This window comes from Trichoderma ghanense, assembly GCF_004382785.1.
Source record: "Trichoderma ghanense strain CCMA-1212 chromosome Unknown scaffold_12, whole genome shotgun sequence".
Lineage (NCBI taxonomy): Eukaryota > Fungi > Ascomycota > Sordariomycetes > Hypocreales > Hypocreaceae > Trichoderma > Trichoderma ghanense.
Genome location: NW_027395675.1, coordinates 419,597 through 441,885, shown reverse-complemented (window position 1 = coordinate 441,885; position 22,289 = coordinate 419,597). Strand labels below are relative to the sequence as shown.

At 53.1% G+C, this 22,289-nt stretch overlaps 9 protein-coding genes across 9 annotated transcripts; 6 read left to right on the top strand and 3 right to left on the bottom strand.

Moving 5' to 3' along the window:
- Positions 1-440: 440 nt before the first annotated feature.
- CCMA1212_008526 (Beta-1,2-xylosyltransferase 1) lies at positions 441-3,073 on the top strand (the record flags this gene model as incomplete). Its single annotated transcript, XM_073705654.1, has 3 exons — positions 441-752; positions 814-1,233; positions 1,301-3,073. The coding sequence occupies 3 exons, from the start codon at positions 441-443 to the stop codon at positions 3,071-3,073; spliced, it is 2,505 nt and encodes an 834-aa protein (XP_073555962.1).
- A 265-nt stretch (positions 3,074-3,338) lies between these two features.
- On the top strand, positions 3,339-4,460 carry CCMA1212_008525 (uncharacterized protein; the record flags this gene model as incomplete). The annotated part of the gene is made up of 1 exon (XM_073705653.1): positions 3,339-4,460. The coding sequence occupies one exon, from the start codon at positions 3,339-3,341 to the stop codon at positions 4,458-4,460; it is 1,122 nt and encodes a 373-aa protein (XP_073555963.1).
- Positions 4,461-5,275: 815 nt separating this feature from the next.
- Positions 5,276-6,868, top strand: CCMA1212_008524 (uncharacterized protein; the record flags this gene model as incomplete). The annotated part of the gene is made up of 1 exon (XM_073705652.1): positions 5,276-6,868. One exon carries the CDS (start codon positions 5,276-5,278, stop codon positions 6,866-6,868), a length of 1,593 nt encoding a protein of 530 aa, XP_073555808.1.
- A 179-nt stretch (positions 6,869-7,047) lies between these two features.
- Positions 7,048-9,390, bottom strand: CCMA1212_008523 (Tankyrase-2; the record flags this gene model as incomplete). Its single annotated transcript, XM_073705651.1, has 2 exons — positions 7,048-8,077; positions 8,141-9,390. The coding sequence occupies 2 exons, from the start codon at positions 9,388-9,390 to the stop codon at positions 7,048-7,050; spliced, it is 2,280 nt and encodes a 759-aa protein (XP_073555965.1).
- Positions 9,391-11,025: 1,635 nt separating this feature from the next.
- CCMA1212_008522 (Succinyl-CoA ligase subunit alpha) lies at positions 11,026-12,247 on the top strand (the record flags this gene model as incomplete). Its single annotated transcript, XM_073705650.1, has 5 exons — positions 11,026-11,164; positions 11,219-11,235; positions 11,303-11,419; positions 11,469-11,847; positions 11,913-12,247. 5 exons carry the CDS (start codon positions 11,026-11,028, stop codon positions 12,245-12,247), a joined length of 987 nt encoding a protein of 328 aa, XP_073555966.1.
- Positions 12,248-12,364: 117 nt separating this feature from the next.
- On the bottom strand, positions 12,365-13,389 carry CCMA1212_008521 (uncharacterized protein; the record flags this gene model as incomplete). The annotated part of the gene is made up of 3 exons (XM_073705649.1): positions 12,365-12,617; positions 12,722-13,023; positions 13,096-13,389. 3 exons carry the CDS (start codon positions 13,387-13,389, stop codon positions 12,365-12,367), a joined length of 849 nt encoding a protein of 282 aa, XP_073555810.1.
- Positions 13,390-15,122: 1,733 nt separating this feature from the next.
- CCMA1212_008520 (uncharacterized protein) lies at positions 15,123-16,790 on the top strand (the record flags this gene model as incomplete). The annotated part of the gene is made up of 3 exons (XM_073705648.1): positions 15,123-15,642; positions 15,705-15,794; positions 15,859-16,790. 3 exons carry the CDS (start codon positions 15,123-15,125, stop codon positions 16,788-16,790), a joined length of 1,542 nt encoding a protein of 513 aa, XP_073555812.1.
- Positions 16,791-18,567: 1,777 nt separating this feature from the next.
- CCMA1212_008519 (putative indole-3-pyruvate monooxygenase) lies at positions 18,568-20,566 on the top strand (the record flags this gene model as incomplete). The annotated part of the gene is made up of 3 exons (XM_073705647.1): positions 18,568-19,276; positions 19,341-20,336; positions 20,399-20,566. The coding sequence occupies exons 1-3, from the start codon at positions 18,581-18,583 to the stop codon at positions 20,564-20,566; spliced, it is 1,860 nt and encodes a 619-aa protein (XP_073555758.1). The 5' UTR covers positions 18,568-18,580.
- An 859-nt stretch (positions 20,567-21,425) lies between these two features.
- Positions 21,426-22,230, bottom strand: CCMA1212_008518 (Putative acetyltransferase; the record flags this gene model as incomplete). Its single annotated transcript, XM_073705646.1, has 3 exons — positions 21,426-21,762; positions 21,815-22,051; positions 22,130-22,230. 3 exons carry the CDS (start codon positions 22,228-22,230, stop codon positions 21,426-21,428), a joined length of 675 nt encoding a protein of 224 aa, XP_073555757.1.
- Between the last annotated feature and the right edge of the window lie 59 nt (positions 22,231-22,289).

The following is a 22,289-nucleotide window of genomic DNA, read 5'->3' as shown; positions in this document are numbered from 1 at the left end:
GAAACAATTTCTTGTAATATCGAGAGGGTCATCATGCTATTAGATATCTAGGTGCTATCATTATGCCGTGGCACAACATTGAAGGTTGTCGTGAGGCAAGTCAATCTCCAACACCAAACCCCTTATTCTAAACCTCCAAGTAAGGTTTGCACCGCGTAGACGCTGACGACATCTTAAATCCTCCTCACTGCACATCCCGAGATCCGCTAACAAATAAGCGTGACGCGATGCGTTCAGCCACAGGCACAGCACGGTGCTAAAAAAATACGAGGCCCGACGCATTTTCAAGGGAGGCTTAGACCCCCTGCAGGCACCCCCAATCCCACAATCATGCCCCCCCTGTTCTCCATTTCCATCACGGTCGCTCGTTGGAAGCTGCAACAGAAATCTGCCGATGAACGGACGACCGAGGTGAAGAGGCAACGCATCGGACTTCCATCATGTGGCTGCCCAGGACTGACGATGTCGGGCCCGTTGCTGGATTCGCCGGTGCGGCGCTGCTCTTTGCGACGCTGGCGCACTGGCTGTCGTCGCCAGAGTCGGAGATGTACTCGGAGATGGTCTGCTGGGCGGTTCTGCCGGTTGTCATCGGATCCCTGAAGAAGCCGCAGCCGAGCAAGTCGCTGATGAGGCCTGTAGTCGCTGGCAAGTCTAGGACAGCATCTTCGACGACGGTCACGCTTTGGGGGTATGCTGCGAACATTGCCCTCTTTACGTTGTTCAAGACGGAGGCTGGCTTGGTTCAGTTTATAGTGAGATTCATCCACGAAACAGACATTCAAATGATGGAGTCTTTGCTAATGACATCGACAGCCTGCATTGACCCCTTTGTTACTCACAGTCAGGAGATATCGCGGGTCTAGTTCGGGCTCCAAGCCTCCCGAGCTGGTGACTCCGCTGGTGAACACATATTGGGGCCCCATGCTGGCTGGATCTTTCTGTGTTCTCACCTTCACTGACCGGAGCATGCGAGCGTTTTTGATCTGCATCATTCCGACGTGTTTACTTTTCCTGGTGTATGCTACTCTTCTAGCAAGGGTCGAGACATATACACATCTCCCGCCCATCAGCCTTGACAACATCATTCGTCCGCTTTCTGTGCGCGTCGTCATCCTCCTGCTGTGCATTTGGGGAACTGACGCGATCTTTTTCGGATTGACCACGACTGTCCTGATCAGTACACTCGTTATTGGTCTTCTCAAAGCGCTGTCTTGGTACTTTATCATCCAGGTGGTAGGTCTTCCCTCGACCACTCAATTTGATTCAGAGTTTTGTTTCTCACCAATCTGTCATCGCCCAGGCTCGAGATGCTTCTTGGGTTGCTGCTCCCCTGATCACCACCTTTAGCATTTCATTTACCCACAATCCAATCAACGAATCATCCGACTTCCAGGCTGTCGCCTACGCCCTAGTCTCCATCATCACCATCGGGCAACTGATTGCCCTCTTGCCCAAGCAAGCCAAGGTCAGGCTTACGCTATGGGCGTTTGGCGTTGCATCAGTGACACCTCTTTTGTTGAACATCTGGTTGATTCGGGATGCGCAACAGTCGGCAAAGGCATTTGGCCCTCAGAAAGAGCACCCCGTGGAGACTCTGGTACGCAGCGGCAAGGCGAACTTCAAGAGTCTGCTCCAGAGGCAGTCTGGCTCATACGCAGAGGCTGTCGAGGAGTACCGACGTCGATATAATGCCGCGCCGCCTCCGGGATTCGAAGGATGGTATGACTTTGCAGTTCGCCATAAGTCGCCCATCGTTGACGATTTTGACGCAATTCATCGGGCCGTGTCGCCCTTCTGGCAGCTCAGTGGGAAACGCGTCAGTGAGACGTTGAACCAGATTCACTTTGCTCAGAACAGCGAGATGTGGTTCTGTAGCGTCGATGGTGCGTCTGCCACAACCGAATGCACTCACGCATATCGAACTTTCGACAGACATCTCAAATTCCTGCTTGATAAGCTCTTTCAGGGCTTGGGCGGCGCGCTTCCGGACGTCAAGTTCCTCGTCAACCATTTTGACGAGCCTCGGATATTGCTTCCAACGTGGGGAGCGGAAGAGGCTCGGAATCATCCGCAGTTTAACATTACCAACTTGTCGCGACGACCGATTTGGGATGAGATTACAAAGTTCTGTGCCTCCAGAGAAGAAGGCAGCAAAGCAAAGGCCAAGCAATCTTCGATCCAGACGTTTGATCTGCCTTTTGTTACGGATCCGCCTTCTGCGATGGATCTGTGCCAACACCCAGAGTACCGCAACATGCACGGCCTCTTCATGAGCCCGGTGTCCTTTTCCTTGGTCGAGGGGCTTGTCCCAGCTCTTTCGACCGGCTCACCGTCGACCATGGGAGATGTCCTGCTTCCGAGCCCTGCATACGTTGAAGGTGAGTTTACGTACGACGACTCAAAGGAGATGGGTTGGGATCAGAAGCGCAATAACCTCTACTGGGCCGGATCCACGACTGGCGGCTTCGCTACAGATGCAAACTGGTCATCGTACCAACGACAAAGATTTGTGAAGCTGGCGCAAAACCTTGAGCATCGGCAGTATTACTATCTGCGGGAGATTAGAGGCGTCGTCCAGCGCGTCGCATCGTCGTTTTTGAATGGCCGACTGTTTGACGTGGCGTTCACCAGAATCTTCCAGTGCGAAAGGAGGTATTGCAGAGACCAGAGGAGGTTCTTCAAAACCGCGGGCTGGGCAGACAAAGACAAGGCGCTCCAGTCACGCCTCGTCTTCGATATTGATGGAAACGGGATTAGCGGTCGTTACTACAAGCTGCTGGCATCAAAGTCGGCACCCATGAAGCAGACGCTGCTCAGAGAGTGGCACGACGATCGCCTTGTGCCCTGGTATCATTATATTCCTGTTAGCCAGAGCCTGGAGGAGCTTCCGGACCTGGTGTCTTATCTGACGTCCACGGAAGCTGGACAGAGACGGGCACGAGAGATTGCAGGGCAGGGACGGGAGTGGTTCTTTAAGGCGCTGAGGGAGGAGGATATGGCGGTTTACATGTATCGGCTGTTGTTGGAGTTGGCGAGACTGCAAGATCCGAGCAGAGAGGCGGGATCTGCGTGATATGGATGACTCTTTTGATGAGTTTGATGAATGCTGGATATTTGCAATAGATTGGATGGTTTCTATTAGAAGTATGGTGGCTCACTAAAAGTGCTCTGTATGCATGTGGTTAGAACATGAAGCCATGTCTCGTGAATCCTACCAAATCACACTGTGACTCACTCGTCTATCACAACCACTAGTTGAGACTCATGATTAATTGCTATTTTGCCAGTCAAACCTCAACTTGTCATCGGCATACACTTTATTGGTAGAACCGTTAAGAATGGCTTCATTAGCGCATCCCACGGCGCTGCATCCCTTCCAAGCAGCCGCCATCGCCAACATCAAGGCCCAGGCCCTCCAGCTCAAGCCAGACGCCCTCGCCAACATCAACCACATCTTCCGCATGTCCAACATCCCCCTAGCAAAGCTCGACGATATTCGAAAAGCAATCGCTCAACATGCCCGGGTTGCCCTGCACTTTCACCCCGACCGCCCCTCTCGCAGCGGCCGCACAGTCGTTGAATCTCTTTTAGAAGACGGCACTTATCGAAACCAGTTTGAAACGGGCATCTCCAATGGCCTCGTTGCGACGCAGTTGGGCGGTGCCCGCGATGAATGGGAGCGAAGCCTCTTCAGCGGCGCATATCACGGCTTTACTCGCGATTCAAACACTGCGGATGCGTTTAATCCATCACTGAGACCAAAGTACGGTGCTTTGGATCTCATGCGTAATTCTGACGGTCCTGCACCGCGGTTCGGGTCGTGCTACTTTCTGCTTCGACCAGAGGTGTCTTCTCGGTCTACCTTTACGTTTGGAGGCTCGCAGGCTGCGCCAAAGGATAGGGCCACGATTGATGAGTTTGATGCGATCTTGGCTGTTTTACTGGAGGAATGCTTCACGAGAGACGCTGCGCTGGGGGTACAGAACGTGAGACCCAAGCAGATGGTGGACTATATTGACGCTCTGAGCGAGACACCGCTCGTGGAAGAGCACTACAAGAGGCTGCCGAGCCGTAACCTGGATCACTTGATTGAGGCTCAGATCCACGGCGATGTTCTGCTCTCGCGCGACGTCGAAGCCCTAGTTGTTGATCCGTCGTTTTTCAACCGCGGCGACACTGGTCCCCTTTTGAGAGCACTGGGCGAGACGTATGGCTTTCCAGTCTTTGTGCATCATGGGTTCCAGTTGTCTTTGGAGAGCGTTCCAGATGATTTTCGGGGGCCTACGATGCCGTCTTTGGCGGCGAGGATTGCGTTTGAGGGAGGTGTGGATGTGCAAGTCATTGGGGAGGCTGTAAGAGATGTGGTATCTGGGGGAGTGTTGCTGAGGGATAGAGGGACTTTGGCGGAGGTTTTGCAAGAGTTGAAGCTGCTGTGGCATGTCTTGGTTCGATATGGGTGAGGAATTCGGATCGCTGAGCCGAAACCAACAGGGGTAGAGGGTACGAGAGGGTCGATTGACAGGATGGAATTTGGGAATCTTGTCCGTAATTCGTATACCTTCTATCAGGCAGACGAGGTGAACAGACAAACGTGTGGGAAATAAGCGCAGGAGATTTTATTCAACCCCCATCATCTCAAATCGCGACTAATTACGGCTCCCTATGAACCAAGTGCTTACTCATACCCTTCTCCGCCTTCCCTTGACGCTTGACGCCTCCTCCCATGATAGATCACCCAGTCAATTACACGTTCAACCAATCCGCAACAGACTCTTGATCCAAGAACGGGCAGCAGTACAGTGTCAACCCGTCCGCCGAATGACTCTTGCCGCGCGGGACGCTTACTCAAGCTTGTCCTCCCTCCTAAAACCGTTCAGCCTAGCCTCGGACTCGTCGGGGTGGGTCAGAGGATTCTTTGTTGGAGTTCCCCCTAGTCGGATTTTTCGTCAAACGGTCAGGGGATTCGTTGTTGTAGTGATGTTTAATAAGCCGATTTTGAAAGTTCGGAAGTCGGAAAATGGCGATGGATCGTTAGCACGAGTGGACGACGTAACTGGACTCGTGTGCGGGAGCTGTCAAGAAGGAGCGGAGCATGGGCGGAGTTTGTGCGACTCTTTATCTTAGGGGTTTCTTGTTTTGCTTTTCTTCTGGTTTCAGTAAATTGACATCCTTCTCCTTCTTCTCCTATCAAAGTGCTGTCGTAGCTGTTCTTCTCCCCCCTGCACGCCGTGGCTTCGGGTCGCCGACAGCCCGTTCCTGGACCGCCGCCGCCATCATGGCTTCCTCTCCTGAAGCTCTGTCCCGCGGCGAAAATGGCTACCGCTATGATGCCATCACCGATGCGAATCCCTCTCAAAACGAATCGACCTCGCCATCATCGTCGCCTCCTCCGCTGGCAAAGCCGACGGTCCGACTGCTTGCCCCCGATCTCCAGCGCGGCCTCCTGATGGCTCTCATGGCCATGGATCACGTCGCTCTCGGTCTGAATACATGGCAACATGGAACGAATATAGATGGCGAGATGGACGGCCTCATTGTTCGCCGCTGGAACTTTACTACCGCTTACATCGTCCGCACGTTGACGCATTTCTGTGCTCCCGGGTTCACGTTCCTTCTTGGCATGGGCGTCGTGCTGCTCTCGCAGTCTCGCACACGGCTTGGTTGGTCGGCGGGAAGATTGATGCAGTATTACGCCATGAGAGGACTCGTTTTGACGGCGGTAACGACGGTGATAGGGTGGGTAGCGTCAGGGGGGCGGATGTGGTTTATGAATGTGGTCTTGTTCTCGCTGGCGGTCGACTATGTTCTGGCGGGAATGATGTGGCTATTAATGTATCGGACCGAGAAATGGCTGGCCGAGGTGCTGGAGAGAGGGCTCCTGATGCTGGATAAGCGTTTGGGGATTGTGTTTGATGCTGGGGCTGCGGATGATGAGGATGAAGAGGGGGGTGTTAGCCGGCCATTGCTGCTTGGACGAAGGCACGCAGCGAGAGAAAGTGAGAGGGCTGTCACGGCTGCGTCGTTGTCGTGGCACATTCACAATGCGCTGCTCGTTGTACTCAGCGTCGTCACTATCTGGTGGAACATCTGGCTCTCTGAGGACCACGGCCACTGCAGCCTCGAGACAGAGGGAGACGGTTCGGCCTCGGCTCAGTTCGTCCCGACGTCGAAGCATCCTTTGCTCGCCATCTGGTTCTGGTACGTCCAGAGCGAGCACGTCATGTCCAACTTCCCCCCTATGGCCTGGCTCTCCTTTGCCATTCTCGGGCTTCTCTACGGCCGCATCCTCACGGCTCGAAAGTGGACGACGCCTGCCATCACCATCGGCCATGCCTCTGCAGGCGCCATTTTTTCCATCCTCTTCGTTCTCACCAGGCTCCTGCGTCTGGGCAATCTGTCGGAGGACTGTCTGCATACTCCCGCGCAGGACGGTCAGGGCCCTGGCGAGAACCCTTACCTTGCCTCGCCGGCGTCGTTCTTCTACATCATCAAGTACCCCCCTGATGTTGCTTTCTGGGCCTTTACCATGGCGGGCAACTTGTTTATGCTCGGAGCGTTTACTGCAGTCCCCACACACATTGCAAAGCGCTTTAGTATGCTTCTGTCTTTCGGCACGTCGGCGCTCTTTTTCTACGTGCTTCACCTCAACATCGTCATGTCTCCTCTTGGGACGCTCATCAAGGAGAGGTTTGGCAGCGACGCTGGACACGACGACCCGATGCATCCGGGAAGCACCAAGGGTATCACCAACTTGTTTGGGTATTTTGCCCTGTGGTTTTCTCTGTTGCTCATCATGTGGCCGGCGTGTTTCTATTACAGTCGTTTCAAGAGCACAAGACATGCGGACTCTTTGTGGAGGTTCTTTTAAAAAAAAAGGCGCGGAGCGGTTATAGAGAAGAACATGGTCTAAATGGTATATATGGTAGATTCATGAACTAGAGTATCTAGAAAAGCGTATAACCACCTGCGCCTTATATATGCAATCCGTGATATGAAGAAGTAGAAAATGCGCTCAAAGTATGTATATCGTCAAATGTTCGTAATTCGTTATTTGCGGAGTCCGTATCGCTGGAGCCAGCTGCCCTCCTTTTTCGCCCCCTTCTCTCGCACGTTTGTGTCTCGCGGCAGATTCTGCTTGTTCTGCTGTTCTCGCTGCTCTCGCTGTTGCAGCTGCTGCTGTCTCTGTATCTGTAATTGCTGCTCTCGCAGTCTCTGCTGCTGTTGCTGCTCCCACTTGAGCTCCGCTCTGCTCAGCGTCGCAGCCGCATCCCAAAAGTCTCTCTTCTGAGCGACGTCCCTAGGCAACTCCCCTCGTCTATTTCTCAGCGTAGGGTTTGCTCCCAAGTCACGCAACGCGCGAATCACCTCTCGTCGTTCGGCATCTCCGTCCTCGGCAGATCGAGCGGCGTAGTGCAGCGGCGTTCTTCCGTCTGTTGTCTGGCAGTTTGGGTCGGCTTTTCCGCGCTCGATGAGCATCTCGACTGTGGCGGCTGATGCGTAGCGGGCGGCCAGGTGAAGGGGCATGCAGCCTCCGTCGGCGCGGGCGTGTACATCGGCGCCGTGGTCGAGGAGATACATGGCGACGGCCATGTGATCCCGTTCAACGGCGAGATGAAGAGGCGTTAGACCGTGAGGATCGCAGGAATTGGGGGGTGCTTGACGCATGCAGTTGGCGACGGTTCGGACATCGCCCTCCCATGCAGCGTCTAGCAGGACATCCTTCGGGCTTGGGAGCGTATTTGACCCGTCAGGTCCTGCTGCGGGTGCGTTGGTAGAGGCGTGAGAGGCAGGCTGTTGCTGCTCGACAGAAGGCTCCGAACGGGGAGGAGTCGGTGGGTTTGCGGCGACTTTGGGAGGGGGGTTTACGGAGGGTTCAAAGTGTTCTCTGGTCTTGGGGGATAATTCTGGTGACGGAGGAGGTCGGTTTGATATTGAGTCTGTGGGCTGCTGCATCGGTGCTTGTGCTGATGGTTCTGGCGCTGGATTCACGCGTATCCTAGAATTCTGCTGAGGAGGTGATGGTGCGTTTGGTGTGGCTGTGCCAGTTGTTGAAGGCGAGGGTCTCTTCAACGCTCGACTATCACCGTGTGTTAGTATAGGTAGATAGATAATGCAAAAAAAGGGACGAAGCCGGACTCACGCGTAAATGTTGGACATTAGGGTGCCCAGCTGCAATAACTGCTGCTGCAGCTCGGCATCAGCGGCCTTGATCTGCTCCTCTCCCTCGTGCTTGTAGTTGTACGAGTGCCAGAACCCCTCCAGGCGCCCAAGAGCCGTGCCGTCCTGCTTGGCAGCTCCGGAAAAGCCCGCCAGCAGTTTCGTCATCCTCTTCAATGTCTCACTTGTGCTGTCAATGGCGTCCTCGATGTGAGACTTGAGCACCTGGCCGGTTTCGTCCTCGATGAGGTCCGGCCGCGCCTCGATGCACTCCTTCATCTGCTGGATCGTGTCCCGTGTGGTTGAGATCTTGGAAGTGAGGGCGCGGATCTCGTCGGGGGCGTCGTTGACGTTGTTGAACCACTCTACCCATTCTTTGGCCTTGTCTGCATGTTCTGATAGCGCGCGAATGCCCGCATATGTGGCGAATGAGGTTGGGAATTTGCTGAAGAAGCTGTCTGAGCCCTTGCGCTCGTGCTTTGTGCGGCGCAAGGGCGGATTGGGCGGCTGAGCAGAGCTGTGCTGGGGATTTGTATGAGGAGAGCCACTATTGTAACCATCTACAGACGCCGAGCGGTGGTGTCGATCGGACGCTGCAGAAGGCCTGTGATAGGGAGAGCTGCCTCTCCTGGTGGGCTGCGGCCTATTGTTCGATGACGCTGAAGGCGGGTATCGTCGGGCCTCCTGCCTGGCCTCCCTTGAAGAGGCGCTCCATTCAGGCTTATTCTGCGCAGAGACAGGCAGCGCGCCGGCCGCGACGGCTGCTCCGTGTTGTCCCGGCCGATCGCGCCGCTCACGATCATGGCTGTCGCTTCGATGCGATCGCGAGGGAACCGGAGACTGCGGCATGTCGTGGTGCCGAGGGACTTCCGACGAGGAGTATCGACGCCGGGGCGGTGATCGAGATTGGCGGCTGTGGTGGCCCGACGGTCTCTGGCGCGAGTGAGGCGATACAGACGCCCGAGACGCAGACTCCCTTCGTCTGCTGGACGACGACGACACCATCGACTTGTCAATATCGTCCCGGTGCGGCCTCGAGTCTTTCGTCAATGGTGGCCGCTGGAGCTCCGATGACCGCCGCTCGTCAACGGATATCGACGCCCGGCGACGCCTGGGTTCGCTGGATGGCTTCATGATTTCTTTCTGCGCATCGTCGCGGCGGTTTCTGGAGAAGAGGCTGGAGCCCATGGCCTTGACGGAACTCGATCGGAAGGGCAGCTTGCTGCGGGACATGATGGTTTCGGCGCTGGCATCTCACGGCGGTGTCAGGAATGGTTGTTTCTGGAAGGGTCTGTCGTTTGTCGGCGGTTCTAGGTAGCGATGCAATGTAAATAGCCAGCCAGAGAGGGAGAGAGGTCATGGGGAGAGTGTTATGGAGGGGGAGATGATGAAGATCAAAGGCCTCCGAGCCCTCTCTTGACTCAATCAGCTCCAGCTCATGCTGGAGAGCCAGAGTGCAGCCTGCTGCCTTTGAGAAGAGCACGAGGACGCAAGGTCGGCATGACGCTATGAGCACGAGGCCAGGCTTCCAAAGGTGGGTGAGACGATGGTTCTAGTGTGGGAGCGGCCAACCAGCCCAGCCACAGCGTGGCTTTGCGAACTCGAGCTTGCAGGGGGGNGGGGGAGGGGGGCAATGCATGATGAGAACTTGACCTGGGTTCTGTCTTGTTCCGGCTCTCATATGGTGACGGACTGATGCAAGCAAGTTTGTTGGTTCCCGAGGGAGGCTTGTACGTACGCAGTTCCTGATGAAAGCAGGCATTCCGCATGCCTTTCTGCTGACAGCCCTCGTACAAGTCCTACGAAAGGATACCTCATTACAGCACCAACGGCAGACAGGACTCGACTCGCTCGGCGGGCGTCTCTGTACACCAAATACACGCAAGGCAGGCTGTAGCCGGCTTTGCGACGCGTCGGTGTAACGTCTTTGGTGGAGATAATTGGGCAGTTTGGAAAGTGTAATATCCAGATGCCGATGCTTCAGTCTATTTGCTCTGCATCGAACGTTTCGTGGTGATCATATAACGCCGCTCCGTTGGAATGATGATCATGCAAGATGCGCGCATCAAAGATCGCAGTTTGTACATATCAAGGAACTTCTAGTCTAGTATTGCGCCATGGTCATCAAGTCTCCCTCTCTGAAGCTCATGGGGGCCAAAACTTCCGCATTTTCCCGCAGTCGGTCTTTTCCGAGACAAGCAGGCTTCAGCCTCTGCCCTGCAGCTGTGTCGATGTGGTTCTCAAGATCACAGCCACACTTTGGTTCCATGCGACACCTCAATGTTAGCTGACGTTGAGGTGTGTAGCCTTTCACTTTGTAAGCCACCGTAACATGCTTCGTTTAGTTTCGGTGCTTCTTTTCCAGACGAGAATCATATGTTCCTCTGAAGTCTCATAACAAGTTGCTACTCATGGTTCTAGAAGCCCTCCGAAGTGATTGCTTCCAGCCACTGCCGATTAGCTTTACCACCTCACGCTACCCTGAAGTCACGTAGATGTGATAGCAGCTTCACGAAGGAGGTGGCATCATAGTATTGATTCCTGCTCTACAATACATCGAGATCAAATTACAAATTACTTCTCATTGTGTGATTAGCGAGATTTTGCTCCTAACTGTGCTCATTCCTCTGTTCAACAGAGTGTGCCAGCCACCGATATAGCCGTCTTTGTTTGGTGAAGCCGCATATAGCCTGTCTGTAACAAGAATCGGGTCCACAATGATCAAAGACAGATCAACCCTCCATAAACACATAAGCAGCCTGCCCCAAATATTACTTTCTGTCTACATCAACTACTTACTACTTATTCATATCGACACACGGTCTCGGACTATGTCTATTGATGCTGGCAATCTAGGCGTCTGAGGCAATGGCATCATCTAGGGCTGTTCGTTGCGCCTCAGTTTGGCGACGACTCTTGTCCTCAACTGTCCAATACTCTAATGGCTATGACAGCACGATCGCCAACTTGAGGCTACATGAGAATACGACTGTTATATATCAAGGTAGTCAATCAACACCTCAACATACATGTGTAGCCTTTCCCTACTGACACAACGCAGGGTTCACGGGAAAAGCCGTAAATTAAATATCAGACCCCGCTCGCTGCTCCGAATGTCATACTGACGAGGAGACGACGCATCCAGGCAACGGCAAATGCCAAAGACACCATTGCTTATGGCACTCGAATCGTAGGCGGTGTCTCACCGGGAAAAGGAGGTTCGACGCACTTCGATTTACCAGTCTTCAATACCGTTGATGAGGTGAGAGCTGCGAATGTCAACGCATCTCCTGTTCTAACACTACCCGCAGGCTATGAAAGCGGTTCGCCCTCATGTGAGTGCAGTCTTTGTGCCGGCCAAGTTCGCAGCCAAAGCCATCATGGAGTCAATAGAGGCCGAAGTCCCCCTTGTTGTTTCCGTGGCAGAGCATATTCCGGTGCATGACATGCTACGAGTACACGAGATGCTTCAGACCCAAAGCAAGACGCGTCTCGTAGGGCCAAACTGCCCTGGAATCATAGCCCCCGAACAGTGTCGTGTGGGAATCATGCCGTACAAACAGTATCGGAGAGGCTGCATAGGGATCGTCTCCAAATCCGGCACTCTGAGCTATGAAGCTGTTGGGGCAACGACTGCAGTTGGGCTGGGACAGAGCACAGTGTTGGGTATGGGGGGTGACATGCTTCCAGGTGAGACACCACATTTGTCCTCTCTAAGCATATGAATCTGTAGAAGTCGGCTGACACCTGAGCAGGTACAACCTTGGTGGATGGCTTGAGACTCTTTTTCGAGGATGACGAGACCAAGGGCATAATCGTGATTGGAGAAATCGGCGGAGAAGCGGAACTCAGAGCAGCCGACCTGATCCGGGAGTATCGCCAATCAGCGCCGCACCCCAAGCCAATTGTAGCAATGGTTGCCGGGAAGACGGCTCCACTGGGGAGAACCATGGGCCATGCGGGTGCTGTTCTCACGCCCAGGGATGTGCCCGCAGATATCAAGGCCAAGGCGCTTGAGGATGCCGGGGCGGTGGTGGTTCCGCATCCAGGGGTTATGGGAGTGACCATGAAGAGGTTGCTCAAGGTATAACTCTGAATAACTGGGCTAGCAAATATGAAATATCAGAAAAACCATGACATGACAAGCAAAGTAGCAACAAATGCATGAACAACACAACAAAGAGGAATCGACCAGAAAATCCAAGGCCTAGCCACCTGGGCCCCTCTTCCTCTTGATACCCTTGTGCACCTCGTCCATATGGCGTTTGACGTTGTCCGGTCTCTCCAGTGTTACCCCACAGAGCCGACACTTCTTCCGGATGGGCTTACGGCCCGTATCCTCCGCCCACTTGACGTGGTTGCTCCATACGTGCTTCTCAATCTCCTTGTTGTATTGGGCACGATAGGCACAACCTTCCTTAGGACACCTCAAGGGCTTGTCATGCCATCTGTAATGGCGACTGTAGAGCACCACAGTCAGTCAAACCTTGAATCACCGTGCAGTCCAAGATCGTTGAAGAGTATGACGCCTTATTATGATAGAAGAGCCGTGGAATCAACTTACTTGAGCTGGAACTGCTTCTCAAAGGCCTTTGAGCATCCGGATCGATCACAAACAAAAAGAAGTGCCTCCATGGTAGGAGAATCAGCAGCTGAAGATGCCGAGCCCACGCCAACGCCCAGAAGACGAAGAGGTTCCGCAAGGATACTGGTAACAGGAGTTCCAGATGGGTCTGGACCGTCGATATCATTTTCGAAATAGAACTCAGAAGAAAAATCAGACATGGTAACAAAGGAAATTGGAGAAGCCGAATCGACGGGAGACGTCTGACCCTCTGCCCCGTTCAAGCCATCACTCGCTCGCGCCTGTAGACACATTTGTGAGCAGCCATTGGGATACTAAGTCTCCTTCTGTGAGCATCCGGCTTGGAACGGAACAGTGTCGACGTCCATGTCAAGGGGAACACCTGTCTGTACGCCAACCCCTGGAGTCGTATAAGCGTACTCCGTGCTCGTATAGGCGTATTCCGTGCTGTTCAGCAAACTTGGGTCGATTGTGGACCCTTGAGCGCATTCCTGTGCTCCGTCCGCAGCCTGTATGATAGGCTGGGCTTCGACCGATGGCTCGGCGGCATCCTTGTATATGAATTGCCATTCTTCAGGGGGTGCATCTTCGCCCATCATAGGATTGGTGGCGGCGGGCTTGAACGGTGGGCTGCCATCCGAAGCCATTCTGGGCAGCGGTCGTGTGCAAGAGATTCGACTTCAGGTTGCCACTCACGGCGATATTCTGATCCACCTCTTTTACCGCCGGAGCTGCTTCGCACTTGGACTGACGGAGTGGGTAAATGAAATCCACCCCCTTCGAGTGCCACTGACTAGGAGAGCCGGGGCCACTGGCGTGGTTCTTTGTTTCTTAGAAGGCTGTACTGTACTCCGTAATGCTCCAGCTGTTTGAGTGTCACACCATCTACGTGTACGCAGCAGTCTTACAAGGACGGCTGAGAGAGAGCACACTGTATGCCCACCGGGCTCCGGAGAAAAGCTTGTCTAATATCGTGACTGGAGAAGACACTGCGAGAAGAGGCTGGGAAGGAAGTAGATAGTCAAGTCAGCATCAACAGAGGTCCGACATCAAAGCTGAGGATCTGCATATACCGTATATAAAACTCTTGATCAAGCAGACGGGATTTAGACGAAAGGCCCGGTATAAGAGGCAAAGGACTTCCTCCTCAAGTGTGGCTATCTCGACGAGACGCAAAACAAAGGTATATCAATGTCGAATTCGTCCGCCTCTTGGCTATGCCAAAATGTGTGCTCCGTACGATATTTCCACACGATGGTCCTAGTCGTCGACCAGCATCGCGTGGGAATGGGAGTTGCAAATCCTGGCCTCTTTGACGCGGGCGGCCAACAATCATAAGTATTCTAATCCCTGCTCTAGAGCGGAGTCCACGTACAATTTGGCAGTGGAGTCGTAGGGTGCGAGATGAGGGAGAACGGCGTGCGCTGATAAGGTCAAGCAGCTGTTTTTGGTGCTGAATCCAACCAGCATCGTGTGAACTTTTTGTCTACTCGTCCAGAAAATGATCGCTTGCTGGACCCCATGGCCATCAAAATGCCTTGCGTTATACCTCATGTCAACTGCATATATGCCCAATTATTCTCTAGAAAGAAGGGCTTCTACAAGACTTTGATGTTGAAGCTTCAACCCACGACTGACCTGTGTGAGCCTTGTTCGTGTGCCTTTGACCAAACGCTGACCAACACATGGTAACCCTGCAAGCCCTGCACGTAGTTTCAAGGCTAGACGCCTGCAAGGTTTCCACGCTCACAATCCATCCGTAGGCCACCCACAGCTTGTAGACCACCCGCAGGCTTGTGAGATCCAATGGGAGGGACACACTTGATTCGACGGGGTTCCTCCAGGCCCCATCACAGCCTAGTTCAGATTGTAGGCCGCCCAAATGTGTCTGAGACGCAGAAGGGTTACGGGGTCACAGAGACGGCGGCCCACGGGCTGACACAGCAGCAAAAGTGTGTAGCACTGCATCCAATGATAAAGCGAGTATCGCCGTGTTGGTCCAGAAAAGTGTCTGAACTCTGAGCAGCGATTCGCCTTGCGGTGCTCGGGGTTGCGTGCAATGATGCCATGCAACAGCCGGATGGCCCAGCCACGTTGTAGGACTTTGGACACTGTTTCGAGTGGTGTAATGCTGGGATTCTAATAGTAACGGCAGCTTGGATGAGAGGATGTGCATGAGGGGATAATTTACAAAATGCCATCGCGTTCGGCACCATTTCTTGACGATTGCTCTCCTCAGCACAACCAGATCTGCTTCAACAGACACCATATTGTCAGTCAATCGGTCGGCGACAGGCCACCAACCACCGGTATGCAACGAGACAGCCCATGAGGATATGCTCATTCGACTAACCGTCATATTCAGGGTGCAGAGTCCAATATGGCCAGGCCGGTTCCATTGCGATCGAAGTTCTCCCGACGCTTCTATGAGCCCATCCTCCTCGAGGTAGTCTTAAAGGAGATTCGCCCGCCTGACCTCTTCACCCCTCAGCATGCGCCCAACACCATCAGGGACAGCGGCGACAGTGCGGAGCAAAACTTTAGATGCTTCGTCAACAGGCTCGCCCAGGTCTGCGACAACGTACGAGGCGGACACGGAGCAACTGTTACGGGCATTGCCGTCCTGTTGGAGCCTGAGGGTGTCCATTATATTATCGGATCTAACAATCGGAGATCAGCAAAGCTGCACGACGTTGAAGTCTTTGTTAAAGAGTTGCTGGATATTGCAGCAAAGTCGACAGAAGGACCAGGGGGCGGGGGCTTGCCTGTGCACAGAGAAGCTCTGTGGCACATTCTCAAGTTTGACGAGAATCGTGTTCGATACTATCTTACGAATACGGTGGAGTATTTGAAGGCTTGCATCGAAGATTATGACAGAAAATATGATGAAAAGGCGTTGGGTGAGTCCATTCTAAAATCGCATTCTCCTGAGAGTCCAGCTGACAGTGTGCCAACGGGACAGCATCGGAGGCATCAAGATTCAGAACACAGCTCTCCGAACTGACGGAATTGGTCAAGTTCGGAGAAGACAAGAAGCTGGACGGGCCAGAATGTGTGTCTGTCCCCTGAAAACATTGGACCGTCCAGAATGGTTACTGACAGCGTCGAAACCACAGACTTTGCTGCTTGTGAAAGGCTCTTCTTGTCGCTCGATCGCGCACAGCGTCGGAAACTGGGAGATTCAATCTCGGAGCAGGCACGCGATGGCGAGATGGATAGCAAGAAGCACTGGATAGATCTTCGCCACTCTGTTGGCCGCTTACACTCCTACTACCTCGCCGTCGAGACCATTCTTCGCGCGAGCCGCCTCTGGAAGCGACTCTGCCACGACTTCAAGGTGACCGTCATTCCGTCGGCTCCACTTCACCCGCATCCATTGTGCAGGAAGCGACCAGTTGCACACGAGATACTTGGAAGGATGACCTCTGACGAAGAAAAGATAGCCAGATACCGCTTCCTGGCTTCCGAGCTACAAGAACACGGGCTGGATGAGAAGCTCTTGAGCGAGTGCAACGATCTTTCTCAGACGCACACGGTCCATGCCGAGGTTCTCGTCCTGGACTACGTGCTCAAGTACCTGCAGGAAGCCGATGACGCGAAGTTCTGGAACAATTGGCGGTATATAGGGAGCAGCAAGCCAACGTGCCGCCTCTGCAACTACTACTTCACTGCCCACACGAGTGGAGTGCATGTTCGCGAGTCACACAACAACCTGTACCCTCACTGGCGCGCCCCGGATGTCTTTGACGAAGCTGCGATGAAGGCGACGGAGAAGTTGCTTGACGCAGTCATCAAGAGGACTAGGGCCGATGCGGTGCGATCGCTCGAATCGCAGACTGCGCAAGGGAGAAGATTTGACTCTAATTCGTTTTCATATCAGCCGACGCAGAGGACTGCAACGTCGGTCAGCGAGCTGGTTACCAAGTTTATGGATCTGAGGACTATTGAAGAGGAGGATGGGAGGAGCACTGCTGGGGGAGTGCATGATCAGGAGGAGGAGATTGAGATTGTGTTTCGAGGACGGAGATCACTGGCGGCTCGTAGTTGAATATGACCACCCCACAAGACCAAACCTAGGAGGACTTATGATATAGGATGATTGGTTCAGGCGTAAATGGTATCAACTTGACGCGAACATACATAATGACGGATATGCTAACGTAGGAGAGTAGTGCCTCTCTGTTTAGTGCAACAGCATACGCCAGAACTAGGCCGTACTGGCAGCTTATGCATCTTTTTCGACTTCACCTAAGGCGATTTTGTTGCCAACTGGATCGATTACTGTGAGCTCCTGTGCATCCGGCCCTCCGTAACCTCTCCCCAACCCCGGCTTCATGTCCCGGTATCTCTTGGCGATGAGCTCCTTGTGATATCCGGTTGTCCCTGGTTCATCATGACACGCATCTTCATACCCGGGCCTCGTCTCCATGATGTTCGCTGAGGTGCAGAATGAGATTGTCTTTATAAATTGGCGGCACAATGGTGCGTTGTCGTCGAAACCGTGGTCCTAGTCTACCGTGAATCCCAGGACGTCGAGGTAGAACTCGTCGGCCTTTTTGAAGTCGAAATTACGTAGAATGGGAATATTTGAATTAAAATCTGGACTAATGATGGACCCATGGCCTGAATTCGGAAATATGTTTGAAGAACGATTGAAAAGTTGGCGAGGAGTCGGATGCATGAAAGTTGAAGCATGGAGTTCACACACAATTTGGGCGCTTGAAGTGAAGCCGGAACAGCGCTGCTATAGCGATTAGCCTACACGTCCTAAATTGAAAGAAGATTCATGATTGAAGAGATAGACAAGCAACTGATGCAATTCGCATCGCGGTGATACTTGATGTGAACAGGGTAAATCAGGTTATGACTGCGATTGTATGGTTTCTACCGCAGCTATTGTAAGCTACATCAAGTCCTCTTCTTACAGACTAGCTGTTGAGGAATACCACGCTTATTACCTGCAGGCTTGTTGAAGCCTAAAGATGTAGCCAGAGGATGAAGCATTTGAATGACCTCGACGAAGTAAAAATACTGATCAAACCGCAATGCCGAGGGCGATTCACAGGCGCAGGGTCTCAATCATAAGCATCCACTGCCTTGCCTGCATCGAATCAAACAGAGCCTAAGCCCCAGTGCCGTCTTCGGGCCATGTGCAGCCGATTTCGGGTGCGGGGGAGTTGCAGCCGGCCATGCCCAACGAATGGAGATGATCCATAGCTGGCCTTCGGGTGAACGAAGCCGATGCGGAGGTGCTGCTTTTGGGCCGATCTGGGGAACACGATAGCGGAGATGCCCTGCAGGGAGTCTTTAACAACACCGTGATCAACTGACTCCTGGCAGTGTTGAAGTTGGTTGTCGGAAACACAATGCATTCAGCATGTTATAGGTCGATGATAGCAGTATTTCGTTTACGAATGATAAACAGCCATGTGCGTTGACGGTAGCAATTGGATGCAAATGGCGAGGACTCCGGACATAATGTCCGGCTGTGAGGGGCCATTGTTCGCCGAACATGTTATCACCACTCTCCGGCCAGTGATCATAATATCGGGGCTAGTGGTCTAGGTTCAGGTGGCTTTTCCATAGATTCCTAGAAACGATATCGGACGCGAATCAGCTATTGCCTGTCCACGTGGACATTGTGAGGCATCAATGGCAGAATGTCTCCGTGATATCGTTGCCTTGGCGTTGTCTCCCAACATGCGTCTCTTGATTCAAATAGTCGCCGCTGTGGCACAAGCATAAGCATCCCGATCACATCTCAGCAACTGGATCTCATAACCAGCCAATTCGGTTTAAACATTTGACCACTTTTCCTATCGAAGTCATCGTATCAAAATGGCCCACATCGTCACATTACCGACGTTCAAACTACAGGGCAATGTTTCCCAACTGCATGCTAAGACTATAGCAGAGCGCTGGATTCGAGACTTTGAAGGCGCTCTCACGAGCAACAGCAGAGAGAAACTCGAGAAATTGTTGGTCAAAGACGCTTGGGCCCGCGACTTGCTCGCTCTGAGCTGGGACTTTCGCACTCTTCAAGGTCGTGACAAAGTCCTTGGCTATCTTCAAGACAACCATCATGCCAGCATCAACAGCCTCCGTCTTCGGGACTACGGAGCATTCCAGCCAAGCTTCAAGAAGCCGTATCCTGGTATGCAATGGGTCGAAAGCATGTTTGACTTTGAGTCAAGATACGGCAGTGGCAAGGGCATGCTTCGACTGGTTTTGGACGGCGAGGAGGGCGATGGATGGAGGTGCTATTTGATCCACTTTGTTCTCCAAGAACTCAAAGATTGCAGAGAGAAAACGGGCTTTACTCGTCCTGAAGGATACGTGGATACGTCAGGCGGCAACTGGCAGCAACGGCGTGAGAGGCAAAAGGAGTTTCTCGACGAAGATCCGGCGGTGCTCATTGTTGGCGGTGGACAGTCTGGTCTCTCGACTGCCGCTCGACTGCAACAGCTTGGAGTGCCGGCACTGATTATTGAGAAGGATGGGCGTGTTGGCGATAGCTGGCGCAAGCGCTACAAGGTATGATCAGATAAAGCTCTCTCGCTGCCTGATGCTATGCAGACGCTCACCTCGGAACTTATAGACCCTCATGACGCATGACCCGATCCAGTATTGCCACCTCCCGTACATCCCCTTTCCCGCTCACTGGCCATTATTTATGCCGAAAGACAAGCTTGCCGACTGGCTCGAAGCGTATGCCAATCTGATGGAACTGAATGTCTGGTGCAGCACTGAACTGCAATCCTCCTCATTTGACGATGCTGCACAAGTCTGGACAGTAACAGTGAAGCGATACGATGGTTCAATACGAACCATCAAACCAAGACATGTCGTCCTCGCCACCGGCAATGCGGCCGACGCCATCATCCCTCATTTCGATGGCATTGAAACCTTCAAAGGATCTGTCTACCACGGGAGCCAGCACAAAGATGCCTCGGAGCACGCCGACCTCTCGAGCAAACACGTCGTGGTCATCGGCTCGGGAACGTCTTCCCACGATCTCTGCCAGAACTTTTACGAATGCGGCGCTGCATCCGTTACGATGCTTCAGCGTGGCAGCAGCCATGTCATGACGGCGAAGAAGGGCCTTGCGATGCTCCATTCGGGAACGTACGAGGAGGGCGGTCCGCCAACTGAAGACTGTGATGTGTATAGCCAGAGCATGCCGATTCCTGTTCAATTTGCAACCAATGTGTTTAAAACGAACGACATCAAAATCGTCGACAAGGATATACTGGAAGGGCTGGAAAAAGTTGGATTTCAGCTGGACTTTGCCGAAGATGGAAGCGGCATCTATCGCAAGTACATCACCAAAGGGGGCGGCTACTATATCGATGTCGGATGCAGCCAGCTCATCGCCGACGGAAAGATCAAACTCAAAGCGAACCCCGGAGGCATCAACTCCTTTACTCCAGACGGACTACTCCTCGCAGATGGCTCCGAACTCAAGGCAGACATCGTCCTTCTGGCAACAGGATACCAGACAATGCACAGCACGGCACGGAGCATTTTCGGGGACAAGGTGGCTTCGAGGCTGGGAAAGGTCTGGGACCTGAATGAGGAAGGCGAAATAAACTCGGTGAGATCTCTCGACATGTTATGGTAAGATGCATCTCAGCTGACACACGTTTCCCCCTGCAGATCTGGCGATATAGCGGACATCCTAACTTTTGGTTCATGGGTGGAAGTTTGGCTCTGTGCCGGACGTATTCGAAGATGCTGGCGCTGCAGATTAAGGCGAGTATATTGGGTATCTACGAGACACACGGAACAAAGCTCGTGAGCAACGGGGTACACAATGGAGCGTGATATAGTTATCGAAGGAAGTGAACGAAGCGATGATCATTTCTTTTCTAGTAAAGTCCTTTGCCTTGCACGTCTGACAGGGTGCACTCGTAGTGTACAAATCATATTAGATTCAGATATCATTGCTGCTATCCATCGCTTGCTTCTTGGGCACCACAAAGGCTGCTCATCATCACCACCGATCCATTCGGCGTCGGACAAATAAACCCTCCCTCCCACAGTGACTATATCGCCATGCAACATATAACAATCGATCGGGGCAGCGGGCGACGAGAGAGGCCACAGCAAGGGGGCTACCAAGGGGCTTGCGAACAATATAGTCAATGAGATTGTCCGCGGCGTCTTTCTTTCCCCCTTCGGAGCCAGCCTCGGCGCGATGTAACGAGACAAAAATGGAGATACTCCGAAACCGTCCTTGAGAGGCACCTCTTTGAAAGCACTGATTCTCGAACTGCGCTTCCTCCTCCCTAGAGCGCTGGCGATCTGTGGCAGGTGATTTCTTGGACAATCATTTTCTTTGTAAACTGAGCCTTCTGTACTTTGTGTGTCTATAGGCCTGTCTTTAGGAGAAGGGCTCCGCGATTCGACCGTTCGTTCCTGTTATTGGTGGTTCAAGCCGATTGGTTGATTTGCGTCTATTCATTTGTAGTAAAGCTGTAGAAACACAAGAGGCATCGGTGAAGAGTATCGAGGAAGACGAAGCTTTGGTACCTTACTGTGGAAAGGTGATCGATCTGTAGTCTTTATATGTGAAAATAATCATTGCCTCGTTAACATGTCGTGTCTATCGTATGTGCAAGTCCTAGTCTTTCGCCTCCCTTTCTTCTCCTTTTCCCGCTCGCTGTCTTTTGGTGCTCATCCATCATAAATCAGGAACAGGATCGACCTTTCTGACAACCCTCGCCGGCGAGCCAACTGCGACGGAAAAGTCGGGGATCGACCTGGTGACAACGCTGCCTGCCCCTATCGTGCATCCCTTGCCGATCGTCACGCCCGGCATGATGGTCGTGTTGCCTCCGATCCAGCAGTCGTCGCCGATGGTGACGCTGCCGCCGTATTCGATGCCGGCGCGGCGCGATGCTACTCCCGTCTCGTGCGTGGCGCCGAAGATGGACACATAGGGGCCAAAGAGGACGCGGTTGCCGATGGTGACCATTCCGCAGTCGAGAATCACGAGGCTGAGGCGAAGAAAGAAGAGGCTATTGTCAGCAACGTTCGAGCCAGAAGTGAAGCGCCTTTTCCTCCACGTACTTGAAGTTGGCGTAGAAGTCGTCCCCAATCGAAATGTTACATCCGTAGTCGACGTTGAAGGGCGTCTCGATGAAGGGATTCTTTCCGATCTTGCCCAGCATCTCGTTCAGGATCCTCTCCCTCTCGGCCACCAGCGAGTCGTTCGTGGCGTCGTCGGGGAAATAGCTGTTGTACTTGTGCATAAGCCTCCGAGCCCGAAACCTTCCTTCGATAAGCTCCGGCGCCTGAGAGTTGTAACTGCGAGAGAGGGATGATTAGCGTCAATGAATCTCAACGGAAGAGAGAGTGGTGAGCCTGAGTCGGGCATCTCCTTACAGCATCCCCGAGATCATCTTCTCATAGTCCTCGCACCATGGGATATGGATGAGAGTCTTCGCGTGCTCAATCGCAGCAGGATCCTTCTCCGTGCTAGCCATGACGATGACGACGATGATGCCAAAAGTAGAATTTTTTTTTCTTCTTCAAACTTGGAAAA